Source organism: Thermobia domestica, chromosome 12, assembly GCF_964235325.1.
Source record: "Thermobia domestica chromosome 12, izTheDome1.hap1.1, whole genome shotgun sequence".
Taxonomy (NCBI): domain Eukaryota; kingdom Metazoa; phylum Arthropoda; class Insecta; order Zygentoma; family Lepismatidae; genus Thermobia; species Thermobia domestica.
The window spans coordinates 10,934,903-10,958,857 of NC_137465.1; the positions used below are offsets into that span (position 1 = coordinate 10,934,903).

At 36.0% G+C, this 23,955-nt stretch overlaps 1 protein-coding gene across 4 annotated transcripts in view; it reads left to right on the plus strand.

Annotated features, from left to right (window-relative positions):
- The window catches only part of LOC145666333 (uncharacterized), a 147,862-nt gene that overhangs the window by 11,639 nt on the left and 112,268 nt on the right, over nucleotides 1-23,955 (plus strand). For 3 of the 4 annotated variants that reach the window (XM_081733440.1, XM_081733441.1, XM_081733442.1), the window contains exons 2-3: nucleotides 2,541-2,972; nucleotides 17,738-19,601. In XM_081733440.1, the coding sequence (XP_081589566.1) occupies nucleotides 2,596-2,972; nucleotides 17,738-18,902 (1,542 nt within the window). In that variant the 5' untranslated portion in view covers nucleotides 2,541-2,595 and the 3' untranslated portion in view covers nucleotides 18,903-19,601. Of the gene's footprint in view, nucleotides 1-2,540; nucleotides 2,973-17,737; nucleotides 19,602-23,955 lie in introns of those variants that run through there. The other variant, XM_081733444.1, reaches the window with a different exon arrangement.

The following is a 23,955-nucleotide window of genomic DNA, read 5'->3' on the forward strand; positions in this document are numbered from 1 at the left end:
CAAATCTGTGACCACTAAAGGAAGCCAAAACCTCTAACTTACTCAACTGAACACATGTTGCCGTACTCTGAAAGAGCTGTTATATGTTAAGCGAAATGTTAAAGCGTATAAATTTCCGTCTGCTTAATGTAAACTAAAGGTGTTAAATTGCTTTCGCAACCGTATAAGATAGTATACGAACCCAAAGACGCACTAGACGAAGATAGACCCAACATTTTCGAACAGTTTGAACATTCTATACGCCCAGGCACTTAACCAAACTAAGGTTTGATCAAACAGGCATCGTTTCTACTGAAATATATACAGGGTGGGCCATTTTAATTAATCCACGGAAATATCTGAAAAATGATAAAACATAGAAGAAATTTTTGAAGTACACGTTATATATTGCTAAGGGGGAAAACCAATTCCGCCAAAAGTACCCCTCCTCGCCCCCCCTAAATGGGGGTAACGGGGGGTAACTTTGAAATGTCAAATGGGAACATGGGTCGAGTAATACCTCGTTTGAAAGGTCTTGAAAAACTAAGTAACGCTGTACCAAAAGATGTTTCATATTGTGCACCAGTTTTAAAATGGCCGCCATGATATGGTTCGGAAACTCCAGTACCCGTAGTATGAAAACCATGGAAGGTAAATGAATGGAACAAAATTGAAATACGTAAATATCATAGGGCATATCGAATGATGTAATCCCTGTGATCCCAGTGGCCTCCCTGAAGGGGTCTTGTGGGCTAACTTCAAAATTTCAATGTCCGACCGGACAACGGTTCGGGCGTACGCTTGACCTACCCAATGCTGTTTGGAAGGCAGACTTCATGCATAGAGAATTGGTGCACTAAGTTAACGCGGATGGCCACAGTTACATTTTGATTAACTATTAGTATTCATGTCATATTGTGAGCTTGAGGGACGAAACGGTGTGTACGTATATCCCCGAAATGCTTTCTGAATAACCAGCACGCATTGCATAAAAGTTTCTCTTTTTTTAGTCACTACAGCGTCATCCTTACAAACAAATGTTTCAACCACACCATACCTATTTGTAAGGTTAGACTTAATTTACGAATTAAAGTAGAGCTCTCGTTTGAACTTTCACTTTACTTTCCACCCCACTCACTACAGAGCGCACGGAGAGATTATTTTGCAGGACTTGGATTTCTCTTTATACATTATGGCAATTTTACTCTAACATTTTTATCTCTGTTGTATTATTCTCGAGCCTTGGAACGCCTCCGTGGTTTTCCTATTTAATTTTCGTTATTTTCATTTATGTCTAACCGTATTCATACTATGGGCACTAGACGTTTTCTTAGACACAGTCACCATGTCTTTGCGATCATTTTGAAAACGGTGTCTCATGTCGAAAATTTTCTTACAGAAGCTGTTTGATATTAATTTGTCTATGTAACGTGATATTACTCGCTTCAAGTTGCTATTTGAAATTTTCAAGTTGGCCCCGGATACCTTTCAGTTGGCCCTTGGAGTCACCCCGACAACACCTCTCGATGGGCCTTACGTCAGTTACCTACACCAGTTTTTCTTCTGTTGATTTATCTCCAATCGCTTTCATACTACGGGTACTAAACCTTTTCTCTGACATGGATACTATGTTTTGGCGGCCTTTTGAGAACACTGCCATTTCACTTCAATCGTTTTCTCCTGCAAGATGTTAGATTTTGCAAGATTTATCGAACGAGGTACCACTCGACTCATGTTACTATTTGAAATTTTGAAGTTAGCCCACAAGACCCCTTTAGGGAGGCCACTGGGATCACAGGGACCACACCGTTCGATATGTCCTATGATATTTACGTATTTCAATTTTGTTCCATTCATTTACCTTCCATGGTTTTCACACTACTGGTACTGGAGTTTCCGAACCATATTATGGCGGCCATTTTGAAACCGGTGCACAATATGAAACATCTTTTGGTACAGCGTTACTTAGTTTTCCAAGACCTTTCGAACGAGGTATTACTTGACCCATGTTCCCATTTGACATTTCAAAGTTACCCTCCGTTACCCCCATTTAGGGGGGGCGAAGAGGGGTACTTTTGGTGGAATTGGGTTTCCCCCTTAGCAATATATAATGTGTAATTGAAACATTTCTTCTATGTTTTATCATTTTTCAGATATTTCCGTGGATTAATTAAAATGGCCCACCCTGTATATATATATATATATATATATATATATATATATATATATATATATATATATATATATATATATATATTAATAATGAAGTATACATATTGGTGTTTCACCAGCAAACACGACTACAAATTACGTCCAGTGTAATTATCATTAATTTACTAATATGAAAATAAAATCATTATACTACAGTGTTAAATTAACAAAAACAATAATCAGTGGAGAACAAAAAAATTTTGCTTACAAATTACTTTTTCAAGTATATGAATGACATATATTTTATTCATAATCTTATATTTTAAGTAATAAGAAGTAGTTTTTTTTCAGTATATTGCTCTTGCTTCGTTGAATATAATATTACATATTAATAGTTTTATTGCTTTCAGCATTGTTCGTATCTCAGTCATTGAGTGAGAAAAGTGTCAAGTTTGTAACGTGAATATGGACTTCGATCATTTTGACATTGGTTCAATGAAAGTTGAAGTCAAAACAGAAAATGAATCTCCTGAAGATTGCGAGGATGAATTATATGATGATTCCAGTGAATTGGGAGATAGAGATACCGTTGAAACATGTCTTTTGCCATATGTGGAGTGCAAACTGGAAGAAGAAGATACAGTGGAGGAAAATAATGACATTGAACAATCCATGTTAGAGGAAACTCTGATTCCCGATATTACAGTCCCTTTAAGAAGTGAAGAGCATGATGGAGAAACAGAATCAACTAACCCTATATCTGGCATTATTCGAGAGCAGACCGAAGATAACATTCAAGGAAGGAATAGTGGAGAGTTTGATAGCAATTTTCAGAACTTCGGGTACGTTTTCAATTTCTCATCTCTTCAAATTTACATTTTATATAGTATTTGGAACAGTTCATTAACTTATCATCTGTTCATTTAATTTAAAATAGTTATTGATCTCACAAATAAAGGTAGGTTGCATCTTGTTGATTCACTTTAGAATGTTTTCCAGCATGCTTAATGATAATGCGTTCTACCAACGTTCAGATACTTTAAAGGAGCTTCGCAAATTGCTGAAGTATATGGGGAAACAACAAATCTGCTACTCAGATTCCCAGGAACATACTGAAATGTTTAAAAAATACCTAATGTAATTCTACATATCAGACTAAGAAAACATGATCGAATGTATTCATAAATTAACCCGCAATCTGCTGTTAAAAATTGACGAAATACTTAACAGCAGAGTTTAGTCGAACGGATCACGAGCGAATGTGTCCGTAAGATGTCCCGCGAAATACTTACCTGGTCCGAACAATTAACGAACCTAATGCAGACTTTCCCCGTGAATATTATATATATACAACTTAGTATTGCTTAATATAACTGATTTCAGAGGAATATAGTGAAATCGTAATTTTTCGTTGCGGACGTGATTTCCTGTAAACACAAATATGCTACTCACTTCTCTGTCGTGTCTCTGTACTTTTTTTTCTCGTTTTGTCAGCTATGCCACAGCGAAGGCCGATTCACCCATACCTATATTCTATCACAACAGAAGCTGGGAGACGGCGGATACAAATATAAGTAGAATATTCAAATAAGTATATAGATTAACTGGACGCGAATGGTTAGCTAACAAATGACCTTGCAAGTAAATAAATTCCTGTTTTATAATGTAAACACATATGATAATACTCACTGCAAATAAATCTACATGCAAAATGACATCAGTTATACAAATGCGCAAACATTTTCTTTTTGATTTATACGGCCATTTCGTAAGTTTACGCTTTGCGTATTAGGTAGCTCAGTTATCGATTGAAATATGTTTCTGGTACTCACTATGATCTTCGACTGGTCAATCCACTTTGAGATCGTCCTGGTTCCAGCACCGAGGCTTCCATAATCAAAGTTGTTCGCAGCAGGATTTGTAAGCGATGATCCACGCTCGCCCACGCTGATGCGGGATACACTTTCACGTTGAGCGCTCTGGATTTTGCTTGTAGGTGTCTCAAATGTCACACTGTTACTCAACACATGAATACACAGACGAATATCAAGATGTATGTGAATATCAAACAATCCACTGTCCGTGATGCTCAAATCATTACAACACTGACGATAGGTTGGAGAGTTCGCTTGGGCACACTAAACTACTCTTTTCTCCTCTTTTTCTTTTTGTTTTTGCACTCAAATGTAAGTATGCAAATTCCAGATATCTCAATATTGCTCAACCCAAGCAAGGGGACCGCACTTCAAAACAGTGGTGGGAAATAACTTGGAGCAGCACACCCGAACCACGCTTGTGGGTGGCTGCAGCCAAGGACACTAGGGGTTGGCTACTTAACAAGTAGGCACACGAATTTATGTTCCTTCGACTGGTTTTGATATGTATAAGTCTGACCGGGAAATTCTCGATTTTTAATCGTAACATTAGGACCAAAATTTATGACTAAAATTATCGATGAGTCTTTCTTGTGGAATGCACGCTGAGCGATTTACTTTCTTTTTCACCATATAAGGGAGTCCTAAACAATTTGTTTGAAGCCACATACACACACATAGACAAACATATATGTATATGATTGCGAGAGAGTTTTCTACGATTTTTATTTTTTAATAATTTCGAAGTTAACATGAACTGTCTATCTTGATTAGAAGCAATGAATGAGCCTCAAAACCGGTGATAATAGATAAAAGTTACAGTGATGGTAACACTAAGTAGCGTATTTTTATTTTCGTTATGTTCATTAGCTTATTTCATACACTTTTCTTAAATAATAAGTTTCAATATTTAGGTTTGTTTATTTCAATGAATGTAATGTATTGATATGTACATTTAACTCATTAAACTCATTCGATTGCGTGTTCATTCCAATTTTATTATAACCGTTGTTTTCACTAGTGTAGAATACTCCATTGACATGTTAAAAATTCAGCTCGAATTAAACTCATTATTATATTAGTGAAAGGAGGCAATATACGGTATTTGGTAAAACATACGTTTTCATTAACCCGTTGAAAGTAGCGTTTCTATACTGCTTTGAGCAAAGAGGTCCAAAAATCATATTAGATTACAGAAACAACCCGAGCATACATGCAGAGAATCACTTCTCTAGACACACATCTCACAGATGGAGAAATCTTGTTTTATTAAATGCGTTTGTAAGCGCATTTGCGATTTAATGAAGTTTTCTATCGCGTCTAAAAATTCGTCTGGTGAGGATCTTGGCTAAAAGATCGAAACGTCACGTGTAAATGTGTTTTTATATTAAATAAGTGCAGTCTTGTTCAGCAGTGTTTCTTTTTCTGATTTGATTTGCAAAACATATAACTATGATTGTGTGTCAGCTAAAAATTCGTTTCCCATTAAAAAGTCTAAGGAACGTTATGTATAACCCAATGATATTTCATGAAATATTATTTTCAATTTTATTATATTTCTTAATGATTTACATGAAGCTCTCAATAATTATTTATAGTATTTTATCTTGTATCGTAATTAGGGTGCTTCGTGGTAGAGCGTTCACCTCTGGTGCTTGGGATTCCTGGGTGGATCCCAGCTCGCACTAAGTGAACTTTGTGGTGGACAAACACCATATGCGTCGGTTCCCTCGGGGTTCTCCCGTTTCTTCCCACTTCCTTCATTCCACCATTTCACTCACTTCTCATCACCACCGTCTACTTTAGCCTAGCTGGCATAACCGTGGGACGTAAAACTGAAAGATTTCATTTCATTTCATGGTAATCAGGGTGCACTCTTTAAACCCTGAAATAAATGGGTACATGGTTGAAGCAAATTTCTTAGGGATGCTTAGGTCTACTTACTTTTCATCAAATTTGGATAGGTGTGTCTAATCTAACATTGATATATATTTCTTACCCCACCCATAAGATTAGGTAGATGTGTTTAGGGTCGTGTATTCAAATCTCGAGAGAATCATTTTAGATTTGCGTACTGGGTACGTACTTTAGGTGTTTGTCATGAGTATAGCTTTCAATTTTCAGAGAACCAGATGCGCTTATTTTTCGGAATTGTAACATGTGTCTGTCAGAAGGTGTTACTGCAGGCTGTCATACTTGATATTTTTCATAGGTGTATTAGTTGCTATTTAGAGTAGTAGGATGACAATACCCCTTTTAATTTAAGGTACTATGTATTTGACATAACTCTTAGATTTCTACATTGCTGTAGCAATATTGTGATGATCCTGAGCTGCGTATCTTTTTCCTAACAGAAATGTCTAATTACTTTGTTCTATAATGATTATGAACTTCATCTACAGTTAATCGAGAAATATATCTCCACAAATTTGTCCAATGTTCTGTTTCTCTCGGATATGTTATCTCTTACAGCTAATGTTTGTTTAAAAGGTAGAACAGTATTATTACTTTCAAATCCACGTAGTTCACACAATAAAGAGCTTTTTCCCCTTAAGCCTATGTAAAGTCAGATTGTCGAAATACTTGGTAAATTGTCGCCAATTCTAAATTAGACATAACCAGGCAACGATCAATATTCACAAAAAAGAGATGGTTTCCTCCTGACAGTTCATTCCCGGACTGACCTCTTTCTTAACATTGTTAAACGATTTAATCGTCTGCGCTTGTGTACAGTGTTATCCAATCTTCTGTAAAAAAAAAAAAAGAAAAAAGAATCTTCAACTTATCCTCGGAGTTACCGTGAAATGATGCTAGTGATTTTGCATTAATTTAGAATATTAATTAAAAACAACTTTTCTCTATTTTTTTTTATTTCTGCAAAAGCAAAAATTTTCAAAAAAAGTTTTCGTTAAACTATGAATTGAAATGTTTGTTCCGTGATTTAACGTAACTTTTGCGTAAAAAATTAATATTGGTAACTTTTCTCTAAGATTTGAATATATGTGTCTATAAATTTAGTTTGTACTGCAGGTCCCCACTTATGGTTTGCCTTCCTTGATGAGGCTTCACTAGATAAATATGGTTATATCAGTGAGTACAGTGGTCCGTTTTTTTGAGCACAAACTTGTTATCATTAGATAAAGCTCTTAAATTTGGAGTACATAGGATCACCCTTAAAGTTGAGAATAGTCAAAATAAGTTCTTCAGAATAAAATTTCATAACAATAATAACTTCAAACTCTAACCCTTAGGGGAGTATAGCTGGAGGTCACTAATAGAGTCTCATTGGTATGCTCTTTAATGAAATGTCATTGTTTGATACATTTTGATATTTTGAACTTTACAATTTCTAATCAGCACTCAGTCTAACAAGGTACATTCGCGAAGTTTCCTCTCTCGTGATTCGTGTAAAATTTATTCAAATGCAAAGTTCTCCGTTTCCGAATGTGTATTGTGGTAATTTTAGCGGCCTATGCCGGTAATTTGCATATTTATGTTCCTTCATATATATCCGAATTTCATTCATAAACTGCTATATCGCTCGGACCCCAAATTTCTTTTAGTTTCTTTAGATATAACTAGTCATGAATGTGGACATACGGAAAACAAATTGATCAAGTATTCCTTCTCTCACACATGTTACTGACCCCGGCCCCCATCTTGGATCCGCCATATCGGATTCAACTTTCGGTTTTTCAAATGAGAAAAGGGGCAATTTATACATCAAATTCATGTACAATTTTCTTGGAAATTCACTGGTGTAGTGAATTTTACTGTAACTTGTACCGTTTAGAAGGTGTTGGTATGTTAAATCCCTCCAGGCGTTTCGCAAATAGACATTGCAGAATATTATCAGTCACACATAGGTTTTTGTGTTGACAAATCAAAATAATTTCTAACTGGAAAAATACTGTACGTGTAAACAAACTTGTTAAATGTTAAGTGTCATAAATCTTATTACATTTCTGTAAGTGATAGTTATTACATCCATGTTAAACTATAACAAGGAAATATTGTATTGCGATCAAAATGCCTAATGTAAATCCAGATAGACCAGATTTGGGTGAATATCTACCATTTCCGAACTGACTTCTATGTGTCTGCATGTATGTGTGTTCAGAGATTATTTTATCAACGATAAATTACGTTAAAGGTGATTATATACACATACACGGAGCCCTGCACAACTTTCTATTTGGTTCAGTATTCGTGAAATGCGTGATATTTAACATCTCACATCGTCCAAACAGTACAAGCTACGGTAAAACTCACTACTGCAATGAATTTTCGAGATAATTGTACATAAATTTGATGTATCACTTGCACCTATTCCCATTTGAAAAATCGAAAATTAAATCCAAGATGGCAAAACCAACATGCTGACCAGAGCGCGTACGATGTGCCAGAGAAGGAGTACTTGATAGAATTAGTTTTGCATATCCCCTCATTCATGTCGCGTTACATCTAACGAAACTAAAAGCAAGTTTGTGTCCGAGCGTTATAGTAGTGTATGCTTGAATTCAGGATATATGAAGGCCCACAACTATGCAAATTACCTTTATGGGCCGCTAAAATTAGTACAGTACATATTGAGACGCGGAAAACTGCATTTAAATCAATTTTACACTAATCCCGAGGACATACTTCGCGAATGTACCTTATAAGATCATTAATGTAATCAAATAGCTGAAAGTCGCTTATTTTGATAATCGAATAATTGAAAACCGGACAGCTTGACGCTTAACCTTGAAACGTTTTTCTTACCACAACCTCTGTGCTCTAAAATTTAACTTTGAAAATTTGAGTCTCAAAAACATTCCTTTCAATCTTTTAGCTATTCGTGTCAAAATACCTGCACTCACTACAAATTGTTTAAAAAATAATCTTTGAAAATTTTTTGTTTGAAATTTTTTTCGAAAAATTCTGTGAAAATTTTTAGCTTAAAATTTTTTGAAAAATTCTTAAATATTATTTCCTTAAAATGTTACTTGTATTTCTTTTTTGGTACCAATTTTTTCATTTTTGTCATTTTTTTTAACATTTAATATAATTTTAGTTAAAAAGTTCTCACCACCCATTTAAAAGTTTCTTTTCAGTTTTGATTAAAATTTTTAATTTTAGAATAATTCAAGATTTTTAACATATTAAGTTCTTCATGGTTTGAATATAGAATACTTTACCAAATTGCTTCCCAATTTTTTTAGATATTAATTTCACAGATACTTTATTGGATTGATGAAAATCATTTTAGATGTTATTGTTAATTTTAAATATCTTGTCAAACACGTTTGACGTAATTTCAATGGAGATATCAGTAATTAAATAAACTCATTTCTTTTGCTAGGCAATATCAGGAATCATTGTATATTTCTATATGGATTGTTGGGAGGAGGAAGCATTAGAAAAGGCTAAACTCAAACCATAATTTTGATTTCGATATGTTTGTAGTTTGGCAACATGGAAGGCGTGCATTATTACGATTTCATAAGGATACAAATAGCATACATCCCAACGTTAAATTAATGATGGCGATCCGAAATGAAGGAAAGCTATTTTCAGACACTAATTATATATATAAAGTTCGGGACAGATACAGAAAGCCAGCTTATAATTATCTAAAGATCTGATTCATGTCATCTATCCCAGGCAAGTTCAATATTGAAAACAGTTAACCGGGTGCAAACAATTTCTGATAACACCTCTTCAAGAATAAATACGTCTTTTAGACAGTATTTTTTCCAGGAAATACCTACAATAAATAAATATCCCTAAGGCAATAACAAAAAGCTTAAAATGTAATATGATGCAGAAATCAGAAACGAATTCCGAAGATGAGCAAAAAGTAGGGTTCGCAATACCTCTGATAGGTCGTTTAGAGCCCGAATTTCTACGAGTTGCATATTTTTTTTCTTTAGTTGCTCATGCGTAGAATTAAAAATGGTGACGAATTCCATCAGTAGGGATGTCATGGTCAAGTTTGAAATTAGGTATTTTACTCAATGTTACATATCCTTAAGATATGATATATTCTATACCTTAAACAATCCTTAAGAGAAAAATCCATTGGACTTGTTAGACGCGGATCAAAAGAATTTCTAACTGGTAAAATACTGTAGGTATAAACAAACTCGTTGAATGTTAGTGTCATAATTCTTATTATATTTCTCTAAGTGATTGTTATTACTTCCATGTCATACTATAACAAGGAAATATTGTATAGCTGTCAAAACGATGATAGGTAAATAGTAAAATCTAAACCGTTTCTTTTCCTTTCCTTTTTCCCATTTTCCTCTCCGGTCACTGCACTAACTTAAAGATAAAGTATGCCTTCAGTGTGCGTACATAGCAGTTCGTTAATTTTCCGCATCGTAAAAATTACATCAGGAGTCGACAATGTTTTAGTTTCCACCTCGTTACAGGGAGCGGTAATGAACACAGCGAACGAAAAGAACAAAACACACAAACAGTGCAAGGTGGCAAGTACAAAGCTGACTGGTATTTTTTTTTTTTTTTTTTTTTTTTTTTTTTTTGCAGGCGGAGACAACAAATCTTTATTGAAGCATTATTAACTTTACTGTAGGATTTGGTGTATATATTGTTCGGCGGCTTTTCATTTTATCCAGTGAAGTAATAAGAAAACCTTGCCTCAGTTATTTAATCTGTGTTTTTTCAACTGTACAAAGACGGAATTCCTCCGCCGTCCTCCTCGATATCTCAGAACGTGCGTTCCTGAATAGCATTTGATGATGAATTTACCAACGATGGCGAAGTTGTTTTTTTCACCTATGTGATAAAATGGTTAGTTCCACAATAAAGTCTGTTACAGCACTATATTCGCACTTTATTTCATGTTTGAAACAAATAATTAGGAAATGAAAAGAAGCAAGTTTTACTGACCAAGATGCAAGAGTATTCTTCAATCTTCTTTATAAGGAAATGTGCGGAGCAACGATTGCAGCAGACATCCTTTAGAACAAACTTCAATTACCGAGTTTCGAGGATTTCCCTTAAAAATATTGTGGTACAGCTCCTGACGAGTCAAAATTTCGGAAGGGATATCTTCTAGTTTCCTAGAAAGAAGATTTATAATTAATTAAGCAGAAATAAGCAGTTCCCGTTTACGGATTTCTGTCTAAAAGACAACTAATGCTTGGTCTCGGGATGTAGCTAATTCATATTTGGAAAATTAACCGATGACTCTCCGTCTACACCTCATCTTGTGTCATGCAGTTCTACAGCGTACAAATCATTCCACCGTAGCACGATTTGTAAGTGATAGTGTCATATCCAGACGGCGTACAAGGAGAAAGACTTCTTCTTACGTACACAGACAATCCGTCGTGCGTGTTTAAAGCTGCTACAACAAAAAAATTGTTTTATTCTAACTTGATCAACTTCACTTGCGCGAGCTAATGGACAGAATTTGAAACGGAAATAGTTCATACGAAGAAAGCTTATCGATTTCTTTCATATTGTTTTGAAGTTAGGTCTACTTGCTGTTATTAAATAAACACAATGTTTCTTCGAGGTAATTCCCCAATTTTTTATACCAATTTTGACAATTCTTTCTATTCCAGAGTTTTTCTATGATAACGGACTACATATAACCTTGAACTCTATACAGCTGATCCTAGTTTTTATAAATACCACTTTAATTTCCTTATGGTAATTATTATTATTTAGACGGTAGTTAGGGATTGATGGAGAAACCTGACACAAAAGGAATGTTTGTCCGTGATATATAATCTGTTATGTCCTACTTTTCCAATTCATAAAATTACGTTACCATTATTCAAAATTTTCTATGTACGTGGAAGAAGTGTTAAGTAAGTTGTCTTAATATCAAGTCAGTTCTAATTGTTATAATTACATACAAATTAAAATACTTCTACTTTGTATGAATGTTCGACCTGAGAGTCCATCCACATTTTCGATACTTAGTACAGATTCTCAACTATGTTACTTGATAGTTAATTACACGCTCGCAACTAGAAGGATCAGCTCCCCTCAAAAGGTTCTTGTAAAGGCCAAACCTATGAACCATTATTATTTCAAGTTATTGCTTATTATTATTTTAGAGTTTACAGGAGAAATTTACGGAAACGTAGGTATGCTTACTATGCTACTTCGCATGTGACAGTAAAAAAAAAAAGAAAGAAAACTCCAATCGGATGCGGTATACGTACTACTTCGCGAAGCTAGAAACCCTTACTTTTCAATAAGTAGTGTATTGAAAACATATATCTGCTACAGCAAGGAAACTAAATGAAATATGGTCTAAATCAGCTAACCAAATTAAGGCAATTTTATTAATAGTTATACACAAGATGATATATATATTCACTGTATTTCTAGGTAATTCTACGAACACTGTATAATACCTATGAGTTGGATAAAATGTAATAACACTTAGTATTTTGTTAATGCATGACTGACACTAACATTTGAAGTTTTCATTATTTTAAATAGATTAAGTCCCAAATTATTAATATTTTTCATAATTTGCACATGCTTAAGCTACGTAGTTTTGTAGCCCAGCGTTTCTAAACTGATTTTAAAAGAAAAATAATGTTCGTGACACAGTATATCTCTACAGAAAGAAATTTGCACTTACTATGAAGTACATTAAAATGGAAAAGGAATTAATTACTGCTTGATTTCTATTTTATACAGGAAACTACAATTAAGCAGAAACATTATAGGTTTTCACACCTATATATTTCGAACAAGCGCCAGTGAAGTTGGATCACCAGTGGACGTTACATAAATATACTCATGTTCATTGTAAAATATGTTGGTCTATGATCGCTAATTTAATTTCAAAGATGCCGAAAATGATACACGAAAATCAAGGGACCATGGAACCAACTACAATGTTCCTGGTAGTAATTCCTATTAAATTTCTTCGAAGTTCTAAATATCCCTTCTTGCACTGAATAGGAACAACAGGAATTCCTGTCCTACCTGAAAATCAGATCAAAATTATACTAGAAATTTTTGAAGAGTAAAGAGACAGAACTACTTTTGAATACGTTTGGAGAAATCCGTACTTCTTATAAAGAAGATTTTTAGTTTTATTCCAAGCAAAAGAACTTACAAGGGACATAACCCAATTGTCCGGCTCCAATTTCAATGAATTTTTTGTCGCTGATAGAGGACATGTATTCATTATTTGTGATGATAGAAATTTTTGCCATGGTGCATGTTTTCTATTTTTTAATAATTTTTAAATGTTGTGATGTGATTAATAGAGATTACTGCAGAAGTCCCTTACTACCCTTTGTAAACGGAGTGTTAATCAATGAACAACCATGTAGATACGTATAGGGCCTAGGGGGAAGTCGTATGGTACGTATGACCTTGACGGAAGCCATCTTGAAATCCGCCATTTTGAATTAAGGTCAAGTTTTTTAAATAGGAATAGGGTATTATGATACATAATTTCGGGCTAGAATTTAATCAGAAAGACAATGGTAAAGTTAGTTTTAAGATGCGCTCATTTGGTGAAAAGTTACAGGCATATTAATTGTTTATACTTACTATGTGCGTAAGTCCCTGACCTCCGCTTCTAACCCGCGTATTAATGATAATAAGTGGATAAAGGTTCCGGTAATACATATTATGTCTAGAGGGAAGTGATACGATAAAGGTTTCATTGACGGCAGCCATCTTCAAATCCGCCATTTTGAATTAAAGTGAAGTTTTGAAAACTGAAAACCATAGCATCTGGCACCAAATTTTAATAGTAAATTTTCCCCAAAAGCCTATGGTATGCTTATTTTTGTTTTATAGTTAACCAGTATGAATTTGTGACTCTTCTAATGTGCACGAAACGTCCATTATTCGATCTTTCACATTGGCAACACTCCTAATTTTCATCGCATATTTTAAGATTCCAACTGGCACTTTGCAATTGATTCCATGGCTCATATTTTCTAAATTTATTAATTTTTTTTTTAAGAGTTGCGATTTGTCAGTTCATGAATAGTGTTGGGATAAGCATCCAGCAATCTTTCTGAATTTTGAAGACTTGCCATGTAATTATTAATTTCCTAGGCAGTGTAACTATTATTTTAACCCAGAGTACATGAGGAACCTATGGACCTATGTGATGTAAAGAAATACAAATGAAATTATAAGAAATTGGTGTAAAACGAACTCAAAATTATCATAAAATGTAGCCTACATGTTGCGCAAACGACAAACAGTATTTTTTAAAATAAATACAACTTTACAACTTTAAAGGAACAGCAGCAATGATAGAAAATATCGAAGAGACATAATATGACTGTCACATTAAAATTACTATTACTATTAATGACTGTTACTATTAAAATTTGGTGCCACATGCTATGGTTTCCAGTTTTCAAAACTTCACTTTAATTCAAAATGGCGGATTTCAAGATGGCTGCCATCAATGATACCCTTATCGTATAACTTCCCTCTAGGCATAATATGTATTACCGGAACCTTTATCCACCTTTATCATTAATACGCGGGTTAGAAGCGGAGGTAAGGGACTTACGCACATAGTAAGTATAAACAATTAATATGTCTGTAACTTTATAGAAATAAATGCAGAGATCTTATTAAACGCTTGCAAGGACATGGGTTTAGAAGTAAATGCAGAGAAAACTAAATACATGGAAGTGTGTCGGGACCGTAATACGGCAAATTGTGGAGGCGTTAAAATATTAAATAATACTTTTGATAAAGTGGATACTTTCAAATATTTAGGATCAATATTAACAGACGAAAATCATATTCACGAAGAAATTAAATGTCGAATAAAAGCAGGGAATTCGTGTTACTGTTCGGTTCAAAATCTCTTGTCGTCGCGAATTCTGTCGAGGAATTTGAAGCTTAAAATATATAAAACGATAATCATGCCTGTTGTTCTGTATGGTTGCGAAACATGGTCGCTTACTCTGAGGGAAGAACATAGACTGAAAGTATTTGAGAACAGGATCCTGAGAAGAATATTCGGATCCAAGAGGAACGAGAATGGGGACTTGCGGAAGCTTCATAACGAGGAACTACATAGTTTATACGGTTTACCCAACATTGTTAGGGTCGTCAAGTCTAGGAGGCTTAGGTGGGCAGGTCATGTAGTTAGAATGGAAGAAAGTAGAAACGCTTTCAAAGTCTTGACTGGTAGACCCATAGGAAAACGACCATTAGGAAGACCTAGGCGCAGATGGGAGGATAATATTAAGATGGATCTCACAGAGATAGGAATACAAAGTAGAAACTGGATGGAATTAGCTAAGGATAGAAGTCAGTGGAGAACTTTTGTGAACGCGGCACTGAACCTCCGAGTTCCATAGGCCATAGAGTTAGTTAGTTAGTTAGTTATGCCTGTAATTTTCACCAAATGAGCGCATCTTAAAACTAACTTTACCATTGTCTTTCTGATTAAATTCTAGCCCGAAATTATGTATCATATTACCCTATTCCTATTTAAAAAACTTGACCTTAATTCAATATGGCGGATTTCAAGATGGCTGCCGTCAAGGTCATACGTACCATATGACTTCCCCCTAGGCCCTATACGTATCTACATGGTTGTTCATTCATTAACACTCCGTTTACAAAGGGTAGTAAGGGACTTCTGCAGTAATCTCTATTAACTACATCACAACATTTAAAAATTATTAAAAATTAGAAAACATGCACCATGGCAAAAATTTCTGTCATCACAAGGAATGAATACATGTCCTTTATCAGCAATAAAAATTTCATTGAAATCGGAGCCGGACAATTGGGTGATGTCCCTTGTTAGGAAAATACAATAATGTTAGCTTCTAATACGTTAAGAAGCTGTTACGCAGACGATGCAAAAATAATATACGAGAAGAGGGTGAAAAGTTCTCACCCTGACAATAAAAGACTGCGAATTTCACTTCAAAAATTATTTTATTTTTCGACATAATCTCCCTTAACTTCAATACACTTGGTCCAGCGCTTCTCCATCAGCATTCCTTTCCGGAATTGCTAGTCTGGAAATGTAAAAATAGTCATCCACGACCCTCTCAACTTCTTCATCGATGTGAAGCGTTTCCCAGAAAGAAATTTCTTCACGTTTGGGAACAGATAGAAGTCCGATGCTGCCAAATCAGGAGAATATAGTTATGGCCGAGCAAATCGTACCCCAAGTCCCGCAGTTATCCCATCGCCAACGCATCCTTGTGTACAGGTGCGTTGTTCTGGTGAAAGATGATTTTCTTCTTCTTCAGGCCAGGCATCTTCATGCGAATTTTGGCATACATCTAGTCCGGAAGGGTGGAGTAATATCCTGTAATTGTTCTTCCTTTTGCAAGGTAATAAACTAACAGGATCCCTTTCGCATCACAAAACACACTGGCCATATCCTTTCCGGCCAATACGATCGACTTCACTTTCTTCGGCGTCGCACCACCGGCTTCCACCCACTGCTTGGATTGCTATTTCTTTTCTGGCGTCTAGTGGTGAATCCATGTCTCATCCATTGTCACAAGTCGCCGCACAACGTCCGTCGGGTCCCTTTTGAATCGGTCCAAAGATTGCTGCGAAAATAGTTTTCGCATTTGCTTTAGGTTGGCAGTCAGCAAATGCGGCACCTATCTTGCGCAGAGCTTTCGTATCCCTAGTTCTTTGTGCAAGATGTTTCAGACCCGTTCCTCCGATTTATCTACACTTTCAGCTATCTCACTAACCTTCATTTGCCTGTCGTCCAACATGATTCCATGCACTTTTTAGATTGTTTTCAGTGTGGTGGTGGTTTTCGGCTTTCTTTCACGTGGGTCACCTTCCCGGAATGTGCGACCGCGTTTAAATTTAGTTGCTTACTTTTTAACGGTTGACAAGTTGAAGCAGAGTTCCCGTAAACTTTTGTCAACTTCGGATGAATTTCCGTAGGGGTTAATCTATCCAAAACGAAAAATTTGATTAACCGCATGATGTTCAAGTTTATCCATTTCCACAACTAACACGTAAGACGTCTAACTGCAACAATGCCTGCACTCAAACTACTTGAGAGAACAAGTTGTCACTTGTTATACGCACAACAGAAAAGCGCCCCAAGGCAAGAACAATAACATTTTGCTGATTGGAGTGTCGTCTCTAAGTCAGGACGAGAACTTTTCACCCTGTCATCTTATCTATCGACTTTCTCAGAGCTTAATTATTTCAACTTCAGAATCTGATTTCTTAAATGTTAGAATTAATGAACTGGTATAAATTTAATGTTCTTTTTGCTAATGCACTGCTAGAGGAATTACATCTACACTTTAGAATGAATTAGCAGAATTAAGTGACTTTTCATATATACTTAAGAATATCACAGATGAAAAGATGATCTGTAATATTCACAAAAATCATACAATTTCTTTCAGATATTTCAAAGATCGAAGAGTAAATGTATGCAAAGAATATCACTTGGCCCAGCAAGTCAACAAGATTTATTTTTTTTTAGCAGGGAGCAAAAACATACAAGAAAAGTTGCGAAAATACAAACGTTCATGTATATATTTCCGTCAGATATCGTGGAACAGAGACATACAAATACAAATTGAATCGAAGAACGAAAGCTTCGCTGACGCTCACTTCATTAATGAACAATTGATGAATTCGAAAAGAAGTATTGTCTCCTTACATGTATATTACACAAATTCTGTAGTTTATCCATATTGTACATTTCCATTCCTTCACTTTTTCTCTTTTTTTTCATATTCATTGAATATAATCTTTTTTAGGAACACCAGTACTTTCAATAGAGCAACTCATACAAATCATGAACGTCCCACTTCAGAGGAGAGCAGCAGTGGATTTAATGAGAAATCAAGCTCTAGAAATCACTTCGCAACAGAGAAGGGTGACGTACCTCATACATGTGAAGATTCTCAAAAGACATTCAGTCAGTTATCAGATTTCACCGGACACACGATACCACATTCACCTGAGAAGCCTCATATTTGTCCTGAATGTGGAAGAGCATTTAAAATTAAGTCAAGCTTGAGAAAGCACGTAATCACACATACCGGAGAGAGAGCTCACGTGTGTCAGGAGTGTGGAAAGACATTTTTCCGAAAATACGATCTGACAAGACATATGGTAGCACACAGAGAGGAGAAGCCTGAAGTATGTCACGTCTGTGGAAAGGGATTTAAAGATAAATCAAGTTTGGGAACACACATGATATCACATTCAGTTGAGAGGCCTCATATATGTCCCGAATGTGGAAGGGGATTTAAAAATAAGTCAAACTTAAGAAATCACATCTTCACACATAAAAGTGAGAGACCTCACACGTGTCAGGGGTGTGGTAAAGGATTTTCTCAAAAGTCTGATTTGAGAAAACACTTGATGACCCATACTGATGAAAAACCTCATGCATGTCCACAGTGTGGAAAAGACTTCCATCGTAAAACAAACTTGCAACAGCACTTGTTAACACACACAGCAGAAAAACCTCACACATGTCAGGAGTGTGGAAAGGGTTTCAATCGTAAATCATATCTAGATGCGCACATGTTATCACACAGAGGAGAGAGACCATACATTTGTGACGATTGTGGAAAACGTTTTACTTTTAAACATCGCTGGAAAGACCACATGCTAATACACATTAATCCAAAATCTCATACCTGCCATGAGTGTGGAAAAGGATTTAATCGAAAATCGCATTTGCAACTGCACATTAGGACACACAGAGCAGACCAATTTCCCTTGGAGAAACCTCACATTTGCCACGTTTGTGGAAACGGATTCACTGCAAAATCGCACTTAACAAGGCATATGATAATACATTCCGACGAAAGACCTCATGCATGTAATGAATGTGGGAAGGCATTCAATGATATATCAACCTTGAGAAACCACAGGGCTACACATTCCGCACAGAAATCTCATAACTCTTAGTAGTGTGGAAAAGGATTTACAAAAAAAACCGTTTGAAACAACACATCCTAAGCGCCACTACAAAAAAAATTGTAGCGGCCCACCGTGGCTAAGTGGTACAGCGTCTACCTCTGGTGCTCGGAGTACCGGGTTTGATCCCAACCCCAGCCAAGTGAAATCTGTGGTGGACAAACTCCATGTGCTTGCAATTGCGCGGGCACCTGTTCCACTTTCTTCATTCCGCCATTTCATTTATTTCTGATCATCGTCTCCTATAGCCAAGCCGGCATAACGGTGGGACGTAAAACTCAATTCATTTCATTTTTTGAAGAAATTCGTACATGTTCTGAATAATGTGAGTAATGTGCTGAATAATTTGCTCCGAAAAATTTTCTTGTTTACCAAAACTAGGTAGAAAACAGAGATATATTGGTTTTTGTTCCACACTAACTCAAAAGATACGTTTCATCAATTGAAATTTACACATTACTCATATTTCAGAAACCAAGTATCTAACATCAGCGTAAGCATTATAACTACTATGAGTGTACTAAGGCTCCTTTTCCGAAAGGAAAGTGTATATAAAGCTAGAAAAATTCACAAGTTTTTAATTTGAGACAATAGTGTAATTTCCGAAATTTTACGAAAAGAGCTTTGATTTTGCATAAAGTAAATATGCTTATTCTTATATCCTTAATATGGTCTATAAAAAAATACAAGCTCAACCATAGCCTCTTTTTTTGAGAAAACTGTCCGTCATCAAATACATCAGGATTTTGGAAACTCCGCAAAAATGGTATGCTTGAGACTATGTAATTCAAATATATTAGTGAACGAAAAGCCGTAAGCTGTAGGAAACTATGTAATTCAAATATATTACTGAACAGCAGACATTTTTGGGCGCTATATCTTTATTAATTCTGCAAAGCTAACCTTCCTAGCATCTACATTAGAACCATTAAAAATTTTAGCGCTTGCACAGACAAGTTAGCAACAGTAACTTTTGAGAGAAAATTTTTCCTTCCAAATAAATTTAAAACGCAGGAATTTTTCAAAAGCAGAAATGATCCCTGTCAGTTTTTTACAATCGTGAAGGAAAATATTATATGGTTTGTACTACAAAAGCATAAGAAAGACTACCAAAATTTACAAAGTGTAGAGAACCTTTACTAGTTCTTTTGTTTTCTACCATTCCCAAATTTAACAGTTTGTCCCATATATCCCCAGCCAAATTTTGAGAGGGTTCAACATTGTGCCCATGCCTTATCAAAGAGAATTGACTCCGTATTCATCTATACAAGCATATAGTATACTGAAGCCATATCAGTGATGATAAAATAGATCCAAAGCCTCCAAATTTTGAACTTTTGCCAATTTTTACCCATGAAAAGAAATAACACTGCCAATATTCTAAAGCTAACCTAGAAAGTACTGTCGCTTTTTCACCCACTACCTTCAAACACCGATGTCGCCTAAGACGTATCTAAAAGATCAAAAATAGTCCCCATCAGCATCCACTACCATCTGCCAACCTTCTGGAAGGCCATAGATTACATCGCAGTAGAATTTTGTGAGCCGTGAAGCGAAGAAAGTATCAAGTGTATTTTGCACCTCTACTAGGTATTTGAATTGGTGTCCTCTAGGGTGATTGTCCAAGGAATGGAACAGGTAATAATCGGACGTAGCAATGTTCTAGGAGTATGGTGGATGCAATAGTATTCCCCATCCAAGGCGTAGAATGGTGTCCCTGGTCATACTAGCCACGTGGGCTTAGCGTTGTTCTAACATTAGGATCCCTTTGTAATTCAGAAGTTACGGCTCCAGAATTTGAGTTTTTCTTGAATACGGCTCAATTGTGACGGTTACACAGTAGCACTGATACTTTGACCAGCTGGCAATAGTTCTCGATGCACGATGCCGCGAACAGTCCACCAAATACACAGGAGGACCTTCTCGTGCAGTGATGGTTTCGGCTGTTTTGAAACCGGTTCATGGGATGCTAACCAATAATGACGGTGCCATGAACCATCGCAGGGGACCCACTTCTCATCACATGTCAACACCCTGTCCAGAAATGGTTCCTTCCACAGACGAGACAGTAAAGAAACAGAGGTGTCTGCTCGAATTGCCTTCTGCTCCGGAGTCAAATCATGTGGGAACCATCGACTCAATTTGTAGTGTTTTCCGAGTTGATGAAGGTGCTGCTGAATGGTTTCTCCACTGACACTGAATCGTAGGTCCAGTTCCTCACACGTCTGGCCACTGTTCTCCTCCATTGCTGCCTAAAGATCTTTAGTTTGTATATGTGCTGGTCTTCTGGCACGTGGTGCGTCTTTGCGTGTTTTGTCATCGTCCTTAAACTTGTTAAACCTCCGCTCCATTCTTCGCGTGTCACAACATCCTCGTCAAAGGTCTGTCGTATCTTCCGCTCCGCTGCAGCTACATTTGACCCAGTTTGAACTCGTATAGCATACACGCCCTTATGACGGTTTGTGGAGGTCCCATGTTTACTCTGTCCATACGCAGGTTCGCGGTACGTCTGTTACAATCAGGTAGTATGATGGACACACCCACACCAACAAATGACCGTCGCAGTATCTCCATTCACATTCAACTCTCGGTATGAGAACCAATTGAACACAGACCTCCACAAAAGCGGCACAACATTCTTGGTTACCTTTATAATATTTGCCAATGTTTATACATAAAAGATAGCAAGATAATTTAATAGGAAACATCAATCTATCCATATCTTCGGGAAGGAAATGGATTCGAACACTCACCCATATAATTATATAAGGTAATTAGACCACATGAAAGGGGACAAAATATGTCAAAAACCACCAACATGTCAACTTTTTACCTATGAATGAAAACGAGATAGACCAATCAAACTTACAGAGGTACATACTACCAAAGATTGAAATTAGATAATTTCCAAAGTTTAAAGAGGTAGTCCTATGTACCTCTGTCAAAATTAGTGGATGAGCCAAGGTATGTCTGCTAAAATTTAAAGGAGTTGTCCTAGGTATATGTAGAATCTACATTGTAGATCATTGACCGCTGGCCAGAATGTCTTGATCATTGATCCTGGACTAGCAAAAGAATGCTGAGAGAACTACTATACGCAAAAAACACTACTTTCTATTTCTATACATTGCCACAACGTAGTGGAGTAATAAATAGCATTTAATTTGTGCTTGCTTTTTATATTCTATATCTAGTAATTAACCGCATTGGATACTAAATATATAAACTTATACTACCAAAGATTGAAACTTTTCGTAAACATGAATGTATGTAGTTCAAAAATATTAGTTTTGTCAGACTCTTAAGTACGTCAAATGAGCTTCATGCCTAAGCGGGTAGTGTAGCGGTCACCTTTGGAGTGGGAGGACCGGGTTCGATTCCCGGCGAAAGCTTACGTAATTAGGATCCCACGTTAAGCTGTAGTCCACTTCTGATAGCCTCGCAGCTGAAATGGACCCTAAACTGAAAATCAAAATGAGTACGTCACGGTTGTAACTGTATGCACACCTGCGAGTATACGTAACTGCTATTATCTCTACGTCATTTACCATCCCATTCAACCTTCAACTTACGAACGCTATTTTTTTCACCACTGGGGGATGCTAGAAGCTCGAGTTGAGACTATAAATTCATGTTTATTCTACATCTCAGTTTAGAAGACAGGAAAATGAGAATTAGGTTCCACATGATGTGCAGTGCACATTGCCAAATAATTGTTACTGCTAAGAAATAAAGGACGCAAGCCTATGGGAACACAAGTGAGTGATTCAATAATCAGGGACGTTGGGTATATTAAGACTACAAGGCTCAATCTATCCAAATATTCATTCATCAGTCTCAAACAATGTTTTTAGACATTGATACTATGAATTTTATTAAAATTACTTTATTTTTCAATTTACTGTTTAAACATCAAATAAGTGATTAATAAATCTCCAAGTAGAGCTCTTGAAACATCACATTTTAGGCTATTTTCTTCTAGCCTTCAGCCTTTCTCATGGAATCGAGCAGCACGGGCGGCAATAGCCACTCATTCATTGCTTTCAGCAGACGGAAACTAGTTAATCAATATACAAATGCAACACAATGCAACGAAAGTGGATGTATGCTGACGGAGCTAGATAAGCCTAGCCTTTCGGGTGTTTAGGAAGACAAAAGCGACAGACGCGGTCTTGTCAGGAAGTGACGACTTTTCATAGTCGTTATAACCAGAACGACTATGAAAAATGTAGCTGCTCGGATTCAGTAATAACTTCCGACGAGAAAAGAATATAAATATGATGTTACGAATAGTACAGAAGTGAAGATATATATATATATATATATATATATATATATATATATATATATACCTAGGTATATGTATATATAGGATGGTAGATAACTCCACCGAAAAACTTTGGGAGGTGATTCCTTATATGAAATGGAAGAAAAATGTTCTAATAAACAGGGGTCGAAAAACGTCTCATTTAAGAGTTACGTATAAAACGCCGAATATTCAAAAAATCAAGTTTCAAAACGGCCTGACTTAGAAACTATAGGGTCTATTCCAAGCGGTTTAAGGAATTACACAGAAACTATTATGAGTTCTGTCCAAATATCTATGTTTCAGAATTCACCGGTATAAGCAAAACCAACGCACCGTTGGTACTTAAAGGAGTATCCCTACACTTCGACTTCCTTCTTACAGTTCGTTTCGCGGATAACGGAGGATGCTAAAACATGGATATTTAGACAGAGCGCATACTAGTACATGTGTAATTCCTTAAAACGCTTGGGATAAGTCCTATAGTTTCTAAATCAGGGTGTTCTAAACGTGATTTTTTTCAATTTTCGGCGTTTCACAACTTTGAAAGTAGACGTTTTTCGATCCATGTTTATAACAGGTTTTTCTTCCATTTTATATAAGGAATCACCACCGAAAGTAAAGTAGACGTTTTTCGACCCATGTTTATAACAGGTTTTTCTTCCATTTTATATAAGGAATCACCACCGAAAGTATTTCGGTGGAGTTACCTACCACCCTATATATACATATACCTAG